The sequence below is a fragment of the Alligator mississippiensis genome, chromosome 3 (genome assembly GCF_030867095.1).
Source record: "Alligator mississippiensis isolate rAllMis1 chromosome 3, rAllMis1, whole genome shotgun sequence".
Classification (NCBI taxonomy): domain Eukaryota; kingdom Metazoa; phylum Chordata; order Crocodylia; family Alligatoridae; genus Alligator; species Alligator mississippiensis.
In genome coordinates this window covers 299,040,274-299,058,127 of record NC_081826.1, presented here as the reverse complement: position 1 = coordinate 299,058,127, position 17,854 = coordinate 299,040,274, and the positions used below count along the sequence as shown (strand labels likewise).

The 17,854-nt window shown below is 55.4% G+C and overlaps 1 protein-coding gene across 1 annotated transcript in view; it reads left to right on the top strand.

Annotated features, from left to right (window-relative positions):
- Positions 1 to 11,854: 11,854 nt before the first annotated feature.
- The window catches only part of NOL6 (nucleolar protein 6), a 50,544-nt gene continuing 44,544 nt past the window's right edge, over positions 11,855 to 17,854 (top strand). Inside the window, exons 1-4 of the mRNA XM_014597909.3 lie at positions 11,855 to 11,927; positions 14,271 to 14,498; positions 16,961 to 17,077; positions 17,431 to 17,610. Of these exons, the coding sequence (XP_014453395.2) occupies positions 11,892 to 11,927; positions 14,271 to 14,498; positions 16,961 to 17,077; positions 17,431 to 17,610 (561 nt within the window). The 5' untranslated portion in view covers positions 11,855 to 11,891. The remainder of the gene's footprint in view (positions 11,928 to 14,270; positions 14,499 to 16,960; positions 17,078 to 17,430; positions 17,611 to 17,854) is intronic.

The following is a 17,854-nucleotide window of genomic DNA, read 5'->3' as shown; positions in this document are numbered from 1 at the left end:
GTGTTGTCCATGAACTCTGTCCCACCTCCTCTCTCCAGTTCTCTGCCATGTGTTGTGTTGTGTTGTGCATGCACTCTGTCCCACCTCCTCTCTCCAGTTCTCTGTCATGTGTTGTGTTGTCCATGCTCTCTGTCCCACCTCCTCCCTCCAGTTCTCTGCCATGTGTTGTGTTGTGTTGTGCATGCACTCTGTCCCACCTCTTCTCTCCAGTTCTCTGCCATGTGTTGTGTTGTGCATGCACTCTGTCCCACCTCTTCTCTCCAGTTCTCTGCCATGTGTTGTGTTGTCCATGCACTCTGTCCCACCTCTTCTCTCCAGTTCTCTGCCATGTGTTGTGTTGTGCATGCACTCTGTCCCACCTCTTCTCTCCAGTTCTCTGCCATGTGTTGTGTTGTGCATGCACTCTGTCCCACCTCTTCTCTCCAGTTCTCTGCCATGTGTTGTGTTGTGCATGCACTCTGTCCCATCTCCTCTCTCCAGTTCTCTGCCATGTTGTGTTGTCCCATCCGCACAGAAGAGTCGCTCCTTTTCCTTGCCTCAGGTGTCGTCCTTCCTCCTCTTTCAGCTTCCTCTGTACATCCCACATCTTTCACGCTCCTTTGCTGATCAGCTGTGTCTGCCTCCTCCATCCCCTGTGCCTCCGTGGGCTGCAGCCATCCAAATTACAGCATAAGATGCTAGGGCAGGATCTCCAGCCTTGGTTCATCTCTGATGAAAATCCACTGGCTTCTGCAGGGCTTTCCCAAGGTCAAACTTGCTTTCTTCCCCTCGGGTCCTCGGTCCGGGGGTTACGACTACCCCAAAAGATCACAACAGCTCTGCTGGGTTAGTTGTGCTGAGATGGGACAACACTTCCCCACCCCCTTCCAGGGTTGGATGAGGTGGCAGAGGACCGCTGTTGTGACACTGGTGAGGCTGGTGGAGTCGTAGCGGCTGTGGAGCCGACTGGGTGGGTCTGCAAAGTGCCACAAGTTTTGTACGGCATCAAGCCCCATCCGGGACACCGACCAAGCAGGCCAGCCCGGGCCAAGGACTTCCGCAGCAGCATGCTTCTGCAAATGAGCTCTGCCCCAGTTTGGGAGCAACCAGCATCTTGGCCAGCTGCTGGGAGGGTGCCTGTCTATTTAGTGCCAGCGGGGCCCTGGGTCTGCAGTTCTGACCCAGTTCTGCTGGGCCAAACCTCCTGGTCGCTGTGTTCCCCGGCTCCTGACCCCAGTTTGGCTCTGCCCTTGGACTTCATCCTATGGCTTGTCCCTCGGATTGGTACTTGGCTTCCAATCCCCAGATCCTGACCTCAGGCTCGGACCCTTGATCTCCCTCTGGACTTGGTAATGTAACTCCCACCCTCTGACCCAGCCCCAGGCCCCTGCTTTCCCTCAGTAGTCTAACCATTAGGCCAGGTGGCCTATGCCTTGGTCTCTTAAACCCCTGCTGTGCTTAAAGACAAATTCAATCAAAATGAACCGTCAAGAGACAGACGCCAACTTCCCAACTGCTCTGCCCCTCCAGCGTCCTCCTCTTCGCCTCCCTTTGTCTGCGGTTGCCGCTGTCCTTTAGCCTGGGTCATAAGGTCTTATGTCCTTTAATAACACCTTCTGGCAGCAAGGCCCATCATTAATTAATAATTATTTGTGGTTGCCACTGTCCTTTAGCTTGGGTCATAAGGGCAGGGAGGCTGTCTGTTTCTTTCCTAATGCACCATGCCCATCTGTGAGGCTGTGGAAGGACTGAATATTGATGGTCTACACATCATTATTAATTAGGGATGGGACTCGCTGCCGGAAGGTGTTATTAAAGCAACTGGGTAAGCGGAAGGAAGACGAGGTGTTTGCTTATTCAGACTATCCAGAGCTTGGGGGAAGCTACAAGTGCTAACCACTCTGATGCTTCAGGGCATATATTCATAGCCAAATGGGAGAAGGACGGTCTTTGCCTTCGCAGAACCACAGAAAAGAGAGATGAAGGGACCTCAAGAGGTCGTCCAGTCCATCCCCCTGCTCCAAGGCAGGATTAGCTGTACCTCACCCGTTGCTGACAGGTGCTGGGCTAATCTGATCTGCAAACCCTCCAGTGATGGAGCCCATAACTCCCTTTGGTAATCTGTGCCAGCAGCTGCTGCTGCTACAGTGGAAAGCTTCCTAATGTCCAACCTGAATCTCCCTTGCTGCAGTTTAAGCCCGTCGCTTCTTCTCCTGTCCTCAGTGGACATAGACAACTGCCTTTTATGCCTTAGCAATACATCACCCGCTGCCAGATGGGGGCTGTATACTCATTTATCCAATTTGGCATGTCAGGCAGACCCATCACCACGGGATCTAGGCATCCCGACGGGTGCTTTCCAGTTACCATTGATCTGGGCAGGGGAGAGAGCCAGGGGACCGGTTTCCTGTTCTGGATCCTCACTCTGTGGGAGGGAGCTCCAGGTTTGTGACCTGACCCTGATCATTAAGAGAAACTGCCCTTGCCCAAGCTTGGTGGCACGAGTTCACTCAGCCTCTATATTCATGTGAGGAACTAGCAGCTTGCCTGAAAACCAGCCTCTCTGGCTGCACGTCCAGCCCCAAACACGGTGCCTTAGGCCGTGGAGCTTTTCCAAGCTGGTGCAAAACCCAACAGAAGGGCCCGAGGACTCCAGCTCAGGGTCCTAGTTTTGCAGCCCCGCGACGGGGAGCACAGCACGCTGGCTCTGGAGAGGCTCGCGCTGGGTGCTGCACGAACGTGTCCTAATCCCCCCACACAAAGAGGCTGGCTGTGTTCGGATGACTGCAGCATTCCTCCTCGAACCTCCTGCTGCGCTGGGCATTTGCAAACAGCAAATCTAAGCGGAAGCTCTTCCTATCTATCTCCTCTTGCATTGCTGCCAGGCTCCCTCCACCAACACGGGATACAGCCCGAGAAGGCAGTGGGTCCCTAGGGTCTGAAGAAACGCTGGCAAGTCCGGCCCAAGATGCTTCCCTTCCTGCCCACCAGGCTGCTTTGAGGATCTCTTCCACCTCTTCGCCTTTCCTCCGGAACGTGCTTGCAGGCGTTTATCGCTTGGGCCCTTGGTCTGGTGCAGGGTGCCTTTCCTTTCAGCGTTTCACTCCTATGCACTGCCAGGTGTCACTCAGGAACGTGTTGCCTTCTCTTAGCAGCTCCTGCGGTCCCAGCACACGCATCCCTCAAGCACACGCATGCACACCATCACGGGCACACATGCAGAGGAAGCCTCGGCCATGTCATCACAGCTCTGCTCCCCCTCCCCACGCTAACATAGGCATGGCGACCATGCGTGTGCTCCCCCAGCACAACGGACATGCACAGAGCATGCTAGTGATTTTCTACTCCAGGCGTGTGAGCGCTTTGCATGGCAGGAACTTGCTGATCTGGCCAGGCGGCACCTTGTGACTCAGTGTGCACTTGGGGCCGGGTCCTTGACCCACCCCAGCCGTGGGAGGTTAGACCTCATATGCAGGGATTATTGCAGACTAAGCTCCTTTGGGTCCTTTCTTTTCCATGGAGGGAAAAGAAAGGACCCAAACCTCTCCACACCTCAGTTTCCCCATCTGGGAAATGGGGATAAAACACACTTGCTTCCCCACAGGGGATTCATGAGGGCTTGGTGATACTGGTGGTGGAGCAGCTGGACAATGAAGAGTACTCCAAGTGCCACATATAAAGTAAACAGGGTAAATGTGATATCTTTTATTAGACCAACTAACTAGTTGGAAAAAAATGTTCTTTGCAAGCTTTTGGGTACAAACATATAAGGTAATATGTCATTAAGTGCAGTCATTACTGATTAAGTATCACCTTGTTGGATAGGTACATCACAGATTCGTCCTGCATCCTGCACGAGTGCTACTCTGAACCTCTTCCCCTGCCTGATCTGCTGCTCTGCCTTCAGCTCCCAGCTCTGTGCTCCCTGATCAATCTGCTGCTCAGCTTTCTGCTCCCTGCCCTGCGCTCAGTGTGAAATGCTGCTTGCGGAAGATCCTTCGAATCCAGTGGGAAGACAGGAGCACCAACATCAGCATCCTCTTGCAAGCAAATACCATGAGCAGTGAGGCAATGATCATCCAACATCAACTTTGCTGGGCTGGCCACGTCATCCAGATGTCTGACTCCAGGCTCCCAAAGCACGTTTTAGTCTCCCAGCTCAGGGAAGGCGTATGCTCAAGGGGAGGGCAGAGAAAGCTCTTCAGGGACGTCCTCAAGGCCAACTTGAAAAAATGCCACATCAATCTCAACTCTTGGAAGACTATTGCCCAGGACCATCCCAAATGGAGGATGAGTCTGCTGCAAGGATCTCAATACTTTGAAACCTTATGATGGAAAAACAGGAGCAGCAGAAACAGCATTTTGGGGACTGACTCAAGAGCCCGGAGCCACTCACCCTGCACCGAAACATGTGCCCAAGCTGCAACAGAGTCTGCCGATGCCAGATCAACCTCGTCAGCCATCTTCGGACCTACAGATAAGGCAATCATGGAAGACAGTCATCCTCAACTGAAAGGGAAAGACGAGGAAGAAGAAGGCTGTGGTGGTGATTTGGGGCTGTTGGCCACAATCATGTGGAAGGAGCCCCTCGATAACCAAAAGATGATGCTTGATTTAGGGTCTACAGTCAGGAAGGGGAAAGATATGGCACTGCGTTCGCAAAGTTTGGACCTTGAACGAGACCTGCAGTCTGTGAGCAGCAGAGATATTTCTGGGCCTGTGGCATTTTCCATCTGGGCAGAGGGAGCATAAGTGACTCGAGTCCTTGTCAGGGCAGCTGTGGGCGAGTGCACTTGTGTGTGTGTCGCCAGCTGGGACTCAGCCAGAGAGGGCAGTGCTTTGTGTGTGAGGATGGTGCGTGTGACACTGGGGAGTGACAAGCTGCTGGGAGTAATGGAGCAGCTGCTTCCATCCCGGGCCGTCATCCGAAGAGCCAGTGGCTTGGCCGGCTGGTGCAGGGAGTTGGCCGTGGCTGCGTGCTTGGATGCTAGCAGCCTCTCCCACCTGCTTTCCCCCATAGGGGAAGCGTGGGGGACCGTATAACCTCAGTCTACAACAGCAAAAGGGGACATTGAGGGCTGTTCTTAAAGCCAGCCAGGGGACAAAGCTCCCAAGGATCCAGGCTGTTGCTGAGCCCACCAGGCTCCTTGTGAAAGCATCGCAGGGATTTTTGGTGGCGTTTCGGCCAAATCAAAAGGGCCAAGACCACGGGCGAGAGATGCCAAGCGCTCCACATCAGCTGCATGCGCTGACACAGCCGCGGCATGGCATTTTAAGTGCACTATTTCTTAGCGCTCTTGTCTTTCACCCCTAGCTAGGGCTTGCTTTACAGTCCACAGCCGGTTCAGCGGCAGGCAGGAATCTGCACGGTCTCCGCAGCGAACCCCTCCTTGTTCCCGGAGGTCTCGGTTTCTCCACTTCTCTCGACAGCTGCATCTGCCCCGCTGCTCCAGGCTCCTCTGCTGCAGTCTCCATGTGGCAGACTCCCTTCACGTCCGCTCTCCGGGGCTGCACACCAGCTGGCTGCAGGCTGGCAGGTGCTCACGCGGGCATGTGCATATTCTCGCTCCTATTTTCCCCGGGAGGGAGCAGGGGCTAGTGGTCAGAGGACCTGTGAAGGAGACCTGGGAAGTTCAGTCTGAAGCCACAGTAGAGGCACAAAGTGGCACAGCCTGGTGGGCAAAGCTGTTTTATGCCTGTGGCTGTCGTACAAGGAGGGGTGGTCCATTGAGGCTTGTTTTAGTGACCAAATCAGCCTAGGCGCTGGGGTTAGCAGAGACAGGACAACACTTCTCTGGACATCTAGCGAATGCATTTGGCTGCACTTCCAGTGCTCAATGCACGGACCCTCAAGCCAGTTGCATTGCAGCACCTGGGAAAAGGAACAGGAAGCCGGCACCACTGAGGGCTGTCCCTTACCTAGCACCTGCCACCCGAGCAACTATCCTCTTCATAGGGGAGCGGGGGGATTGCTTTGAAACGGTAAGCGGATCCTGAACCTCTCCCTCTGAGCAGGCACAGAGAACTCAGTGAGGCTACCTGGGTGAATAAGGGTTACTTGCATGTGCCCTGTTGAATTTCCATATGACTCAGAAGCAGCTTGTCAGCAGCACTTGCTATTCCAAAGCCAAAGCAGAAGCTCCTGGGTAGGGAAACGTAAAATAAAAACCTGTTTCTACTTTTGAGGGGGCAAAGAAGAAAAGCTGCTCCTGAAAGAGCCAGAGTCTAGGGAGCAAAATTACCTTTCCCTCTGCTCTGGGCCCAGGACTTCCCAGAGTTAGGCTTTAGTTCACTTTTCCTTTCTGTTAGCCCACGCTTCAGTCCATCAATCCGTCAGGATCCTGTGTGTGTCATCCACAGACTGTCCCACAATGAAGCTTTTCTGGCAGGGCACAACCATGTCTGACATTTATACTTAGTGCAAACAAAGGCTGATAAAACTACCTTGCATGCCAAAGGCACTCCTTTAGGAATCAGTGCTGCCTACTGAGCAGAGAAAGGGCCAGGGACCGGGACGTCTGGGTTCGCACCCCGGTTCTACCACCCACCTGCTGGTCCCTGACCGTGAAAGAAGGATCCTGCTCAACAGGGATTTGAAAGAACTGAACTGTGCCAAGAGGTTGGAGGTTGTCAGAGGAAAAGGGGATGGATGGGGCATGAATACAGAACTGCAAATACAAATAAATCAGGTGTTGGCCTTGGAGTCAGGGCGCCTGGGCTCTGTGCCCAGTGCCAGGGTGTGGGTAGTCCATCACCGTGTGGGCAGTCCCTTTCCCTCTGTTTCCCCAGCCCTCTCCTTTATACAGGTTGGAAGCCCTTTGGGGCAGAGACAGTCTCATGGGTTACGTTTGTCTGGCAGCCAGCACGAGGCGGCTCTGCTCTTGCTTGGGGGCTGTAGGAGCTGCTATAATGCACATAGGTAGTAGCAGCATAATATCAATTGAAAGCCATGATTCATCTGTCATCTGACCCCCGCAGCCTTTCCTGCCGAGTGCAGGGGTCTGGACCCGATGATCTGTGAGGTCCCTTCCAGCCCCTAACAACTCTGAAACTATGAAATTATCACCTCCTCCTTCTGATGAGACTAAAAGAGTAAAACAGTGATGGCACCATGGCTTGTCTGGACCTGAATATGACATCCATTTAGAAAAGACGCCTGAAGAGTCATGTTAATTAGCATGATGCTGACCACAGCTGTGCAGCCAGTGTAGAGTCATTTGAGTCACATTCAACAACCAGCTGGTCAGGACTCATCCTTACAGTACTTACAAGGCAGCTGCCATTGTTTCCATTATACAGATGGGGAAACTGAGGCAAAAAGCACTGACACTGTCCTAGGCCAGCTCGGGTGGAATACAGCAGGTTTTAAATAGAGCAACCAGAGACACTGCACCAAGACATCGGGTGAGGAAGCAAAAAGCACCAGGAGGTTTGAAATGACCTAGGTGAGTCAGACACCGACTCGTGTGACACTAGACCCCAAACAGTTAAAGACAACCACGGGTCAAAACGTGCCGACTCAGACAGCAGCAAGGTCCTCACCAGCTGCCTGGCAAAGAAGGTCGGGACGAGCTCGCAGCGCCATTGCTGGCATGCACTGCACAGGCATGTTCCTCCCCAGCCTGGATGCGTGTTTTCCCATGTGTGGCTGTGAGGACCTGGTCCTGCCTCTCCAGACCCCTTGGCAGGGGGCCGGGGTCCCTGCACTGGGATGCAGAGAAGATGACATTTCTAACCCTGGCAGGAGCCTCCCGCAGCTGTGAATGCAAACACTGCCGTGATCGCTGGGGAGCACTGGTGCTGAGACCAAATCGCCTAAGAAAGGCAGGGATTAGAGACTGGAACTCTTCACAACTTGGCAGGATCCTCAGATCAGGTAGGACTCGAGTTGCAGGTGGGGGCCCCACGGCTGGCTCTCAGCCCAGGAAGGAGCCTGAGCTGCTAGCACCCCCCCCCTCCCAAACAATCCTGCTGCTAATGCAGTTTAATTGCAATGTGTCCGGCGTCTTCCGCAGAGACTGCGCTGCAGCTGCCTGGCAGGGTTAGAGTGATTCAGAGTTAAGCAGTGGGAGGGCAATATTAGAAGATGCCTAGTAGAAATAAGCAGAAACAGAGAGCTGGAGAGGCAGAGAGTGGAGAGGGCTGGGCTGGACCGAGATGCAGGATACCTGAGTTCTCCGCCCATCTCTCTCGCTGCATGTCCCTGGGCAAGTCCCCCCCACGGCTGCGCTCCCCTCTCCACCTTGTCTGCTCAGGATGATTGCTCAGTGGGCTGGGACGGCCGGACTCGGTGCTCGTAGCGCGCCTGGCACGGTGGTGTCCGACTCTGGAAGGGAGGACTGGGTCCTATGTACGCTCGCAGGCAATGGGCCAGCACTAGGACACACCACCTGCAGAGCACAGGGGAAGGCCTAGTGACATCAACAGGAGCTATGCCCAGAGATGAGGGGGCAATACAGCCCTTCTGGAGTATTAGCCATTGGTTTGTTCCCTTGTTGCGTTTGCTCTCGGTGAGAACTGCTCTCCTGCACCTGGTTTTTGTCTGCCTTCCCCCTCCCTGGTTCCCTGCTTCTCTAACCGGTCCTTGTGTGACTCCTCTTCCTCTTTTCTCTGCAGCAACTTCTGAATCCCAACGCAGCAGGCTTCCCTCCTTCCCTGCTCCCCAGCCAGGGATGACGGAGTTAATGTAAACGCAGAAGTGCTGTGGGCAATGATACTCCAATCAGAGCACCAAGGGGCAGGGAAAGTGCCCCTGTAACTGCTTCAGGCTGCCTTCAGACTCAGGCAGACATCAGTGAGTTGGTTACACTTCATTACCATATAGGAAGTTATATATCCTGCCAGCCGAGGGACTTGGGACTTAACCGTCTAAAAACTCTGAATATGCCACATAGGCCACTTGAAGACATTCAGGCTGAGTCCAGCCCACGAGCCATATGTTGGATGTGCCTGACTTAGCGCAGCAGGGCTCCAAACTCATCTGGGACTTCCAAGTGCTACTGTAGGAGTAAGGGTGTCAGTAGCAAAGCAGGTTTTATTTTTGCAGCCTCGTCGTGTGTCGTGAATACGCCAGCATAGTTTTCTGAGGAAGAGATGCTTCCTGTCTCACGTCGTTAGTCTGGTTTCTGTAGAAACCTAAGGAAGGCTCAAGCTGCCAGGTTTGGATGTGGCTTGACAATCTGAATGATAAACTCCTAGGACCCGAGTCCTACTTCTTTTTCATTGGACAGCAGGACCTCCTGTCTCTGATGGTCCCAATATCATGACCAATATCCCCATTTTACAGAAAGACCATCTAAATCATGGAGAGTTGAAACGACCTTCCCAAGGTCACAGGAGAATCCAGCTGAAGAGCTGATTCGTGCCCTATTGTCTACAGGACGGTGCCAGCCTGGGCTTTTAAGCCCTCTGAAAGCCAAGGGGCGGGTTGATGCAGGGATTCACCCAGTCCCATGTCAAACCCAGGGGGAAGCAATTTTAAGTCGCTATTTACCCCCCTGAAAATATGCACGTGTGCTACAGCCAAGTGGACCAGATTGCACTGCGTTGCAAGCTCCGCTGGGCATTCGCCAAGCCGAGTCAGGCTGCTGCAGCCCGTCCTTTGTGCTCTCTGCAGGCTATACACAGGACGTCCACACAAATTAATCATGAAACGCCAGGCTCAGGTTCTGCAGAGCACAGTCAGCTGCTGGGCTCTTGCTGCAGGGATACAGGCTAGCCTGACAGCAGCTTTGGAAACTGAGCCCTCTTTTATTTATTGGCAAGAATTCTGCCCACCCTTCAATTTTCAACCCTGTGCCTGTGTTTCCATAACAACTCGAGATGGCCCCTCACATCAGCAATCTTATACAATCGCTGTAACTGCGATACCTGGTGGGGGCTCCTCGTGTACCGATCCTCACGATGTCTTTGGGAAGTAATTCAATATACCGTCCTCCGTGTCACAGGCAGGGCACTGAGGTCCATGATGGCTAAGCGATGAATGCATTTTACATGGGAAGTCTGTGGTAGCGTAGAGGTTAAACTCAGATCACAGGTGAAACCTCTAACCACTAGGTCGCCCTTCCTTTCCATACTTTCAGGCGGTGGGGAGGGAATACCTGGATTTCAGGTGCCAGCATCACACATGCTATAATGGCTTCTGCTCCTGTTGCTATCCCAAAATGGCAAGGGCATATGTTCCTGACCCAGTCCAGATGTTGCCCAGAACAGCAGCTGCCTTGCCAACTGCAGCTCTTCTTGCAACATCATCGGTCCAGCCTGGCACGTGAGAGCTACTCGATGCCCGTTAACACCAAACCTGAACTCCAGCTAAGCCCCTGGGCGCACACACGCTATTAACGACCACAGCGTATGCCGGATTGAACATCTGAGTCCAATACATTTGTTAACCCATGTAATAAATACTCTTCTCCCTCAAAAATCCCCTGGAAGTGATGTGGAGGCCTATTAAAAGCCTGGCCAGCCTGATTTCATGACTAAGAGACGTCAGAGTCAAATTCTAGGTAATTGGATCCTAATGGCCTTATGTGGCAAATGCTGGCAGCAAGCACACGGGTTTGCAGGGCGAGTGCATCGTCAACCCGAAACGCCCAGCAACTCCACGGGGACGCCCAGGTCTCACGAGGGTTAGAAAGGAATCAGGGGATCCAGGCATGGTCTATATATATATAAAAAAAAGAGCCATTTGGGTCATCATCCGAGGCTTGGTTTAAAGCGAGCGAAACCGACGCTGCCCAGCCGCGGGAAGGGCGGCGAGGACGACGAAGGGACTTCCACGGGAGACTCGAGAGGCCGGGCCTGCCCCACGTAGAAAAGAGGGGGGACGTGAAGCAAGCGGGCTGCGAGTTTAAACCGAAAAAGGACGTCCTTTTGAATCCGGCGCGTGGGTCGAGGGTGGGACTCGGGCCCGCCCGGCGCGGCGGGGGCGGAGAGGTCGGCCAGCTGCCCCGCGGGGCTGGACACGTCCCTGGAGGAAAGGAGCAGGGCAGCGAGGGGCGTCCTACACCCTAACTGCTGGAGGCGGCGAGCGAGAGGGGAACAACGGGGACAAAACCCCGGTCAGACCCGGTCCCTCTCCCCTCCCGCCCCCGTGGGACCGGGCGGGACAGACGGCCCGGCCGGGTAGGAAACCTGAGCCCTCCCGAGGGGCAGCTCCCATCCCTCTGGATGGGCCAGTTGCCATGGTTACAAGCACTTCTGGGCTTGGGCCCTGCCTGTTGCCATGGATACAAGCATCTCTGTGCTGGGGCCCTGCCTCCTGGGCCAGTTGCCATGGTTACAAGCACTTCTGGGCTTGGGCCCTGCCTGTTGCCATGGATACAAGCATCTCTATGCTGGGGCCCTGCCTCCTGGGCCAGTTGCCATGGTTACAAGCACTTCTGGGCTGGGGCCCTGCCTGTTGCCATGGATACAAGCATCTCTGTGCTGGGGCCCTGCCTCCTGGGGCCTATTGCCATGGTTGCAAGCACTTCCGGGCTGAGCCCCCTGCCTCCTGGGCCTGTTGCCATGGTTACAAGCACCCCTGAGTGATGCTGGGGCCACGTTGCCCTGGGAGGAGGGGCTCCAGGGAAACTGAGGCAAGGGCCTGCGATGGGCTGGCCCCAGAGCGCCCCCCTCGCCCGCCCCAGACAGGGGAAGGAGCAGCAGCCGCAATACAAGGTGGGGAGGGGGGGGAAACCAGGTGCCGTAACGCGCCGACGCCGCAAAAACGTCGCAAGAACCCGCCGGAAATCGAAATGTTTCCTGCGACCTCTCAGGCAAACTTGCTGAGTGGGCGGGGCCGTGGGAGGGCCCACAGGCTGCGACGGACCAATGGGAGCGGCGGGTTGGCTGCCTCGGCCAATCGGGAGCGGCGGGGCGGGGCGGGCGCTGGCGGCAGCAGGGGCGGCTGAGCCGCACGTGGGTCCGGGATGGAGGCGGCGCGGCGCGCGGGGCGCGGCGAGCAGGTACCGGGGGTGCTGGCGGGGCCGGGTCTAGCGCGGGGTAACGGCCCCGTGCACACGCGCAGGGACGGGCGGGCCCCGGGTGTTCTCACGGGCACGCGCTCCTCTTGCACTTGCGTGTGCACCCGCGCTACACAAAGGCGGGCCGGTGCACGTGCTCAGCCCCGGGCACGCAGGTGTGCACAGGTCGCCGTGCGCGGTCTGTACTGCACGTGCGTGTGCCCGGCGTCGTGCAGCCTCACATGTGCAAGGACACAGGTATGTGCACAAGCACACGGGCGTGTGCTCCCCCACGCACACAGACACTTGGACGTGCACATGCAACATGTATACACGTAACCACGTGGATACGTAGTCACCCCGTGCACACACCGGACACTTGCAGGATCCGGGTCTAGGCACATCCTTCCGGAGGGAGCAGCGGCTTTCGATGCAGGGAGTTCGCGTTGGGCTCCCCCAAAACACGCAGTGAAGCGACACGTGAATGACGCTGGCGGGGGAAAGTCTCAGCCCAAGCTGTGCGTGTGCCTGCAGGAGTTTTTACTAAGCAGGCCCAGGCCCGGTTCATACTTGGATGGGAGACCTCCCATGACTATGGCCGGATGGGACTGATTGCAAGCGATCTGGGAAGCTAAGCAGGCCTGGGCCTGGTTTGTATCTGGGTGGGAGACCTCTTGGAAATCCTGGGAGCTGAAGGCCACCTGCCCTTTTTTGAGAGGCTACGGGACCTCTCAAGAGAAGGCTGAGGGGGGACCTGGTGACCGTCTGTAAACTCACTAGGGGGGACCAGAAGGGTTTGGGGGAGACCTTGTTCCCCCTAGCGCCCCCCGTGATAACAAGGAATAACGGCCACAAGTTGCTGGAGAGCAGGTTTAGATTAGACATCCGTAAGAACTACTTCACAGTCAGGGCGGCTAGGATCTGGAACCGACTTCCAAGGGAAGTGGTGCTGGCTCCTACCCTGGGGGGCTTTAAGAAGCGGCTCGATGCCTACTTGGCTGGGGTCATTTGAGCCCAGTTTTCCTCCTGCCTAGGCAGGGGGTCGGACTTGAAGATCGACAAGGTCCCTTCCCACCCTACTGCTATGATTGCATGAACGAGGACAAGTGCAAAGTCCTGCACTGGGGAGGGAGCAATCCCCTGCACCGGGGCAGGCTGGGAGTGACGGGCTGAGCAGCAGCTCTGCAGAAAAGGACCTGGGGGGACAGGGGACAAGAAGCTGAACAGGAGCCAGCAGTGTGCCCTCGGTGCCAAGAGGGCAACCGGCATCCTGGGCTGCATGGGTAGGAGCGTTGCCAGCAGATCGAGGGCAGTGATCCTTCCCCTCGATTCAGCGCTCACAGTACCCTCCGAGCCCAGCGATCCAGCCAGCTTTCTCTCCACTTTGCAGTCCATTCATCCAACCCGTATGTCCTTAGTTTGCTTGCAAAACAGCTGTGGGAGTCTGTATCAAAAGCCTTCCTCCCCTGTGCTCCAAACCTGCTCCCTGTCATTCCCTTGCCAGGCCCCAGGTTCTCGGTCTGCGGGAGCTGATGAATCGCAGATCTCTGGTGTTTTCTCTAAGCCATTCATGATTGTATTCGCGTGGCAGTGCCAGCTCCTGACCCTGCATGTACTGGGTGTCAGTCCGCTCCTTGGGGGCTCCTGGGTCCTTGCCTGCTCTGTTGAGATGGCTATGAAGGGGTCCAGTGCGGGCCAGCTCTGGTGGTGGTTAAGTCCTAGTGAAGTTGGGCTGGAAGGGACCTCCAGAAGTCACATCTAGTGCAACCTCCTGCCTGAGGCAGGATTATTCCTGGCCAAACCACCCCAGACACATCTGCTGTCCAACCTTTTAGCAAAGCTACACAGTCAACCCTGACACAACCCCAGACATCACACCCGACCCTGCGGCAGGGAAAGCAGGGGGACCGTGGTGGCCACCATCCTGTTGCTGCATAGGGTGTTCATACATGCTTGCAAGATGCCCAGTAAAGGCCATGCCCCCCACTAGAGAGAAGGCAGACCCCCCACTCAGTCCATACCAATCTGACCATGGAGTAAAATTCTTTCCTGACCCCAAATGCAGTGTAAGTCTGACCCTGAGTGGAGGGGCAAGACTCTCTAGCCACAAGCCTCTGGCTTTAAGTCCCAGCAGGACCTTTGGCAAAACCCAATCCCCACTAAACACAATCCCCAGTAAAATCATGCAGAGGGCTGAAGCCATCAGCTCACCTTCCAGACCTTGAACTTGCTTGCTGACTGCCGGTGAGCATGGGAACCATGGTGGTTACCAGGGCTTGCTCTTCCGCCCTGTAGGGTTCGTTCACAGGCTTGTAGTCAGCACAGGCTGTTTCTCTGTTATCTCAGGTGGTCAGCAATGCCGGGGGAGATGTGGAGGCTGTGGAGGAAGAGGAGAATCGGGACGTCAGCGAGAAAGGCAGGCGCCAGGGGAGGAAGAGGGCACCTGCCCCGGACGGCGTCCTGCAGCCGGTGAAGCTCAGCCGAGCCGACCTGTACAAGCCACCCACCAACGAGGAGCTGAGCCAGCTGAAGGAGACGGAGAACCTCTTCCATTCCAGCCTCCTTCGCCTGCAGGTCAGGGGCCGGGGGACCCTCTTGGTGCTCTGTTTACTCTGTCAGCCCTGTGTGTCCGGGCAGGAGCCTGTGCTGAGTGTTGGGAGGTTTGGGAGGCAGCAGGATGCAGTGAAGGGGTCACAGCCCTGGGAGCTGCGAGGCCCCATTCACAGCTCTGCCCTGACACCCCCAGCTTTGATGTGTCTCTGCCCTCCTGTGCAATGGGCACAGTAACCTTGACCTCCCTCGCAGGGGGTGAGGAGGCAGGTTGCTGAGTCCATAGCTCCAGGGCCAACAAACCCTCCCTGTGTTGTTAGGAAAGCAGAGCTGGTTGAAAAACATGGGGGGAAGGTGGGACTCTGCTGTCTCTCCTCTCTTGTCTGGAGCCAGCATTTCTGTGATGATTCTTTGCCCGACTGAATCACCCTTGGTCCAGTTTTGTGAGGCATAGAAACTTAAGAATTGCCATTTACTGGGTCAGACCATAATCTTGCCCAGTCTCCCGTGTCACACAGCGGTAGATGCTGAAAGGGAGAGCGAATGGCATCTAACTAGGGTTTTTTCCCCCGGTTCCTCTAGCATTTAACATCTAGGATGCTCTGATTCAGCGGCCATGCCCGTCACTGCCACGCTCCATAGCGACTGGTACCCCTTTCCTCCAAGAATGTGTCCAGTCTCTTTTTAAACGTGGCTAAACTGTCAGCTCCCTGCACATCTAGCGGCCACGAGTTCCACACTAACGACACGCCGGTTGGAAAACAACTTCCTTGCATTAGTTTTAAACTTACTACCGACTAGCTCCATTTTGTGTGACCCCTAGTTCTCACATCGCAAGAGAGAATATTGACTTTCTCCTCACCACTTGGCACTTTGTAAACCCTTTTCATGTCACCCCCGCCAAGCGTCTCTTTTCTAAACTGAACAGGCCTGGCCTCTTGAGTCTCTCTTCCTATGCAAGCCCCTCTCTACTACTCCTCATCCTTGTTGCCTTTCTCTCTTCCCTTTTTGAGGTCTGGGGTCCAGAACTGAGCACCGTGTTCTCGGTGTGGATGCACCAAGAGGTGATGTTTTTCTTGAAAGTGCTGCTGCTAGGATGGCTCAGTGGTTCTTAACCTGTTTAGACTCGAGACACCCCTTGGAAACTGCTAGGTTTGAGCTTTTGCTTGTTTCTTGACTAAATACTATACCACTTCTGTTGCAAAAAAGCGTAGCAAGCCTCCAACAAAGCAGAATGGTTTTGACAAGCTGGATTCCTTTTGGAAATCTCTAGGTTTTATTTGTGAGTCGTGTAGGTGGTTGCACATCTCACATAGCTCATACTATGTAGCAGCCTTAAAAGGATCTCAAGGCACCAGGGTGTCAGGGCCTCCTGGTTAAGAATCACTGGTTTAGCCTCTGATTGAGTGTGGGGTCTTCCTGGTCCTGCCATTTGGACTGTGCAGGGTCCTGAGGTCCACTTCAGGGATCTGCTTGTAGGATCAGGGCTGGTTTCCAAGTTTTGTGGGTGGTGGGAAAGAATTGGACAGGAGTCCCTGGACTTGTTGGGGACATAGCAGGTGCTGTGGGGTGTGGAGGTGTTACCTGTGGGCAAGAGACCGTGTCAGTGCGGGGAGGAGTTTCTTATCCTTTTGAGAAGCAGTGAAATAGGGCATCTTGTGTAGAATTGGGGGCCCTCTGGAGAGTGGCTCAGGTTGATAGTGTCGGAGGGCTCCAGTGCACATCCCAGTGGATGCTTGGATGGAAAACCAGCAACTACAGAGCGAATGTAAGAGGCCTAATGCCAGGGCTAGCTTGGTGAAAAAGATTGGCAGGGCGTCATGCGAGACAACTAGAGGCTTGGTCTTGGAGGAACAGCTCTGACTTGTAGGCTGTTTCTCTGTGAGCTTCAGGTCTGGGCTGGCAACACATTTACACTGGGGTATCTTGCATTGTTTGTGCCCTGACGTAAATTGCCTGGGAGCAGCGATTATTCTGGGATAAGCTGGAGACGCACGATGTGTATGCTGGTGAGGCTTGCACCGGCCTTGTTTACTGTTTCACCACGAGGTAACGCTGCCCCGGACTCAGGTTACCCTGGTGGAGGGCTCTACACTGTGTGTCTGCTCCTCTTAGTCTGGCATAAAGGCTGATTACACCAAAATAACCTTTTGGTGTGTCCGGGCCCTGGCATGGCCAGGCAGGCCAGCCTGTGGCTCTCTTTTGGGATCAGTGGCGTGTCTGGAGGCGTCCGTGTTGCTCAGGACGTAGCAGCAGCAGCAAGAGAAGGTGCGAGATGCCATGAGTCTTTGGTGGTCTGGGGGGCGGGTTGGTCTCGCACAGCCATATCAGCGGGGCATCCTGTCAGGAGGGAGTTGCTGATGGTTGGAGGACAGAGGGTCAGGATTCACTCCCCCTTCATCCTTGAGAGAGCTTTACCCCCTATTCCTACCTGAGGGTGGATAAAAGGCAGTTGTGAGCCCAACCTGCCCTTTCTTCTCCTGCAGATCGAGGAGCTCCTGAAGGAGGTGAGGCTGAAGGAGAAGAAGAAGCAGCGGATTGATGCCTTCCTCCATGAAATCAACACCCTGCTCAGCACCGTCCCCGAGACCCCCGAGGCAGACGTAGGTTCCCGGGACAGCTGGGGCCGGGTGGGGGCAGCACTGTGGCTGCTTGTAAAGGGGCCATGTCAGCAGCTTGGCCCTTTGGGTACCCTGCTCAGGCTCACCCTACAGAAAACCTGCTTCCTGGGGTGCGTAAACCTGTCCCCAAGGGGCCCTGAAGTGGCACTGGGGTGTGCAGGTGGGGAATACAGGAAGCGGGGCCCATCTCAAGCCCCATGGGTCAGAGCCCTGCTCTCTCCCTTCCATGGCTGTATTTGTGGGTGATGGGTTGAAGCTGCCCTCCCTGGTGCCCAGGTGAGCCTGGCAGCCCTGGGAGCATTGGGCTATCCCTCACTCCTTTCTCCCTTCTCCAGATCACTGACCAGACCTGGCTCCCCAAGCATGTGAGGGTCCCGTTGCTGCAGGTGCCTTTCGGCGTGAAGGGGAAGTTCCGCTTCCTGCCCCCGGCTGCAGTGAAGGTGGTGGGGAGCTACCTGCTGGGCACGTGCATCAAGCCGGACATCAACGTTGACGTGGCTGTGATGATGCCAAGGGTGAGCCTGAGCATGCCACCATACCGCAGTCTGTGACCTCTTGCCCAGTGTCTTGCCCTGAGGTCAGGTGCCATCACAGGCTGAGGTTATCCACTGCAAACAGCTCCTGACAGGCCAGGTCTGCCCCCCAGGCGCGCTCTCTGTCCCTGATACCCCTGGCTTTGAGCTGAAATCACCTGCTAGAGTTGGCAGTCAGTAGAGCGGCTCTGTACTGCTCCACAGGGTCCTAACTGGGTGGTATCGG